Source organism: Marmota marmota, unplaced genomic scaffold (assembly GCF_001458135.2).
Source record: "Marmota marmota marmota unplaced genomic scaffold, marMar, whole genome shotgun sequence".
Taxonomy (NCBI): Eukaryota; Metazoa; Chordata; class Mammalia; order Rodentia; family Sciuridae; genus Marmota; species Marmota marmota.
In genome coordinates, this window is record NW_025999949.1 from 16,132,245 (window position 1) to 16,135,119 (window position 2,875).

At 41.3% G+C, this 2,875-nt stretch overlaps 1 protein-coding gene across 1 annotated transcript; it reads right to left on the bottom strand.

The window, feature by feature from the left end:
- Window positions 1–19: 19 nt before the first annotated feature.
- Window positions 20–2,556, bottom strand: LOC125616524. Its single transcript, XM_048802050.1, has one exon. It carries the CDS (start codon window positions 2,052–2,054, stop codon window positions 1,644–1,646), a length of 411 nt encoding a protein of 136 aa, XP_048658007.1. The 5' UTR covers window positions 2,055–2,556; the 3' UTR covers window positions 20–1,643.
- Window positions 2,557–2,875: the final 319 nt, after the last annotated feature.

Consider the following 2,875-nt stretch of genomic DNA (forward strand, 5'->3'; position numbering starts at 1 on the left):
AAAAAAAAAAAAAAAAAAAAAAAAAAAAAAAGCAGTACTATGAAGCGCAATAAAATGATGTATGGCTATCTTTTTGACCTGTGGTTGACAGAATCCATTTATGTGGAATCCAAGGATGCAGAGGCCAACTATATACATTTCCAAGCACCTGAGTAAGCAAAAAGTATCTGTGGGATATACATGAAACTGGTGACAACAGTTACCTCTGGAAAGAAGATTTGAAGGGAAAGTCCTATGCTTTTGTATATGTGTCTGTCCATACATACACATGTATATACATTAACTTATTTATACATAAACATTGCCTATTTAAAGTAGAAACTACCACACTGGGAGTTCAGACATAATCCAGCTTTGCCATTAACCAGTAAGTTAAGTTAACCTCTATGTAGCTCTGTTTCATTACTATAAGAATGAAACTATCTCCTTGGGAAGTGGAGGGTGGAGGGAGGCATTTCCATCCAACCTTGCACACTAGAGCTCTGTCCCTTTTGATTCTAACATTGACCTAGGGTTTTACAGTAAGAATAGTCCTAAATTCAAATTCAACTCCCTCTTTACTTAGTTGTTTTGCAACAGCGAAAAAGTTATTTAACATCTAAGTTTTAGTTTTCTCAACTATACGGTGAGGATAATATTCACCAAAACGATTAATAAAAATTAAACACATCAGCATACCTAACACAATGCACCACAGTAGATGCAGAGTGACTTTTAAAAACCATCTTGTAGCAAAAGATTAACCAGTCAGCATGATTATGCCTAACTATGACAATTAAAATATTATAATTTTTACTCCTCAAAAACTGGAAAATTTCCCAATTTACTAAATTATAAGACTTATCAGAATCTGTTCTGCTAAATAGGAATTCATGAGAAAAGATATTCTCAACCGAATGAGTAATCATACACCACTCTAAAAGGGAAAGTTTAATTCTAGAGAATGCTAATGTACTGCCTTTATAAACACAGAAAGGTAAAGGTTATGCTCTACTAAAATTCCGACTTGTATATATAACGCACTATTAGTTATGCATTGCTGTCACCTCAACTATGCAAGCTCTTACTAATTTAATCATTGGATATGGCATATGTTCTCATCAATGCTTTCTCCAAAATAATTATATGTTTCCAATATTAGTGGTATTTTTAATGAATCCAACTTATGAAAGCTCAGTCGGTTTCCAAAATTCTTTAGATTCACACAGTTGGCAATTATTCTCATATTAAGAAACTGGGATGCTTTTGAAAACAAATTCTACCCAATCTAATGAGAGCAAACATTAACTTTCGCTCGTAGAGAGATGATGAGCAAACCTTTACCAGAAACCCTTCAAACACCGACGTGCTTTAGAACGCTTAAGACAGCCTAATAAATCAGAGTGACCAAACAAACCCTCCAGGGTTTCCTTCTTACAAATTCGAAGAAGGCCGCCTAAGTCTGGCAGTACAACCTGAGAGTGTCACTCCAGAACATCACAGATCATTCGCAAAGCCTCTCAGCGAGACGAAGAAGGCATCAAAGTGTCTCCCAATCACCCGATATAATTAAACATTTTAAGAAAGCGTTCAGAAAAGTTAAGGGGGAAACCAATTACGCTCACGTCCCAACAATCGGAAGCGACTTCCCTTCGTCGCGCTTTCTACTGGTCGGTCCAGTTTTTAACATCCCCGACGGGGGGGAAACCTAAAGGGGGAGGCAGTGGCTGGCGAGGGCCCCACCGCCCTGAAGTCCACCGTGCAGCAACGGCAGGGCCCGCACGTCCCCGATCCACATCGCAGCTCGGCGGACCGCGCTGCCCCTCCGAGCTGGCAGCCTGGACCCAGGCCTGCCACNCGAGGTGTAGCTTCGGAGCAGCTCCCGCCCGCAGCCACAGCCGCCGCCTCCTTTCCGATTCACTCAAACAAACAAGATGGCTGCCGTTACACCGCGGCTCTTCCTGCCGCCCAAATCCTCGGTTCAAATCGGCAGGATGTTTACGGTCAAAATGGTCCCAGTGCGCCTGCGCAACCAGCCTGCGACTCTGAAAGAGCGACGCAGGCGCAGCAACCATTTCCTTTTCTTTGGAACCCGCCCCCTGGCTGTGGAGCCCGGAACTGAGCAGGCGCAAAGGTGATTCTCTAGCGACGGGGTCGCCATTGATTTGGCAAACTGCGCACGCGCAGGGCTGCCCAGTAAGTTGAATGTTTGAAATCAGGTTGATTCTTGCGCTTGTTTTAAAGAAAGGGTGTGCAGTTTTGTGTGCGCCCTACCCCAGAATATATTTTAATGGTCTTATAGCAGCGAGGGTAACATGAAAACTTTGAACTAGCTCTGTAAAATATAAGGGCTCATTCATTCATTCAACCTACATTTATAGGTTTGTCAAAGAGTGCTAGCTTGGCTATGGGATATGAAAATAACGAAAACCTCCGAGCTAGTATGTATCTGCCCAAGTGAAGCCCGTGGTATAGCTAGTGAGGACGCTTATTAAACTTTTTACAAATACTTTTTTGTATCATGAAGAACAAATACAGATGGAGGAATAATTTACTTTTGTTCCACTTTTAGGGTGTACTCGTTTTACACTCAACTCTCAACCACTAGCCCACCTTCCCCTTCATGAATTTTCTAATTTCTTCACATATTGTACAACCCTAGTCCCCTAAACTTGCTGGGTTTGATTATTTTGAACAAGGTAAAGGTTCTGTTCTGTTCAGGGTGCCGCTGTATTAACACATTCATCTTGAACTAAAATGTCAAGTTAAATTTCTTTTTGCAGGAGTTAGCTGCGAAGAGTATCTCCTCTGCCTAGAAATACTTATTGACAAATGGGGATTTGTCAATTTTAGTAATTGTGAATTTGTTTGAAATCCTGAGAGGGCAGATTTTAAT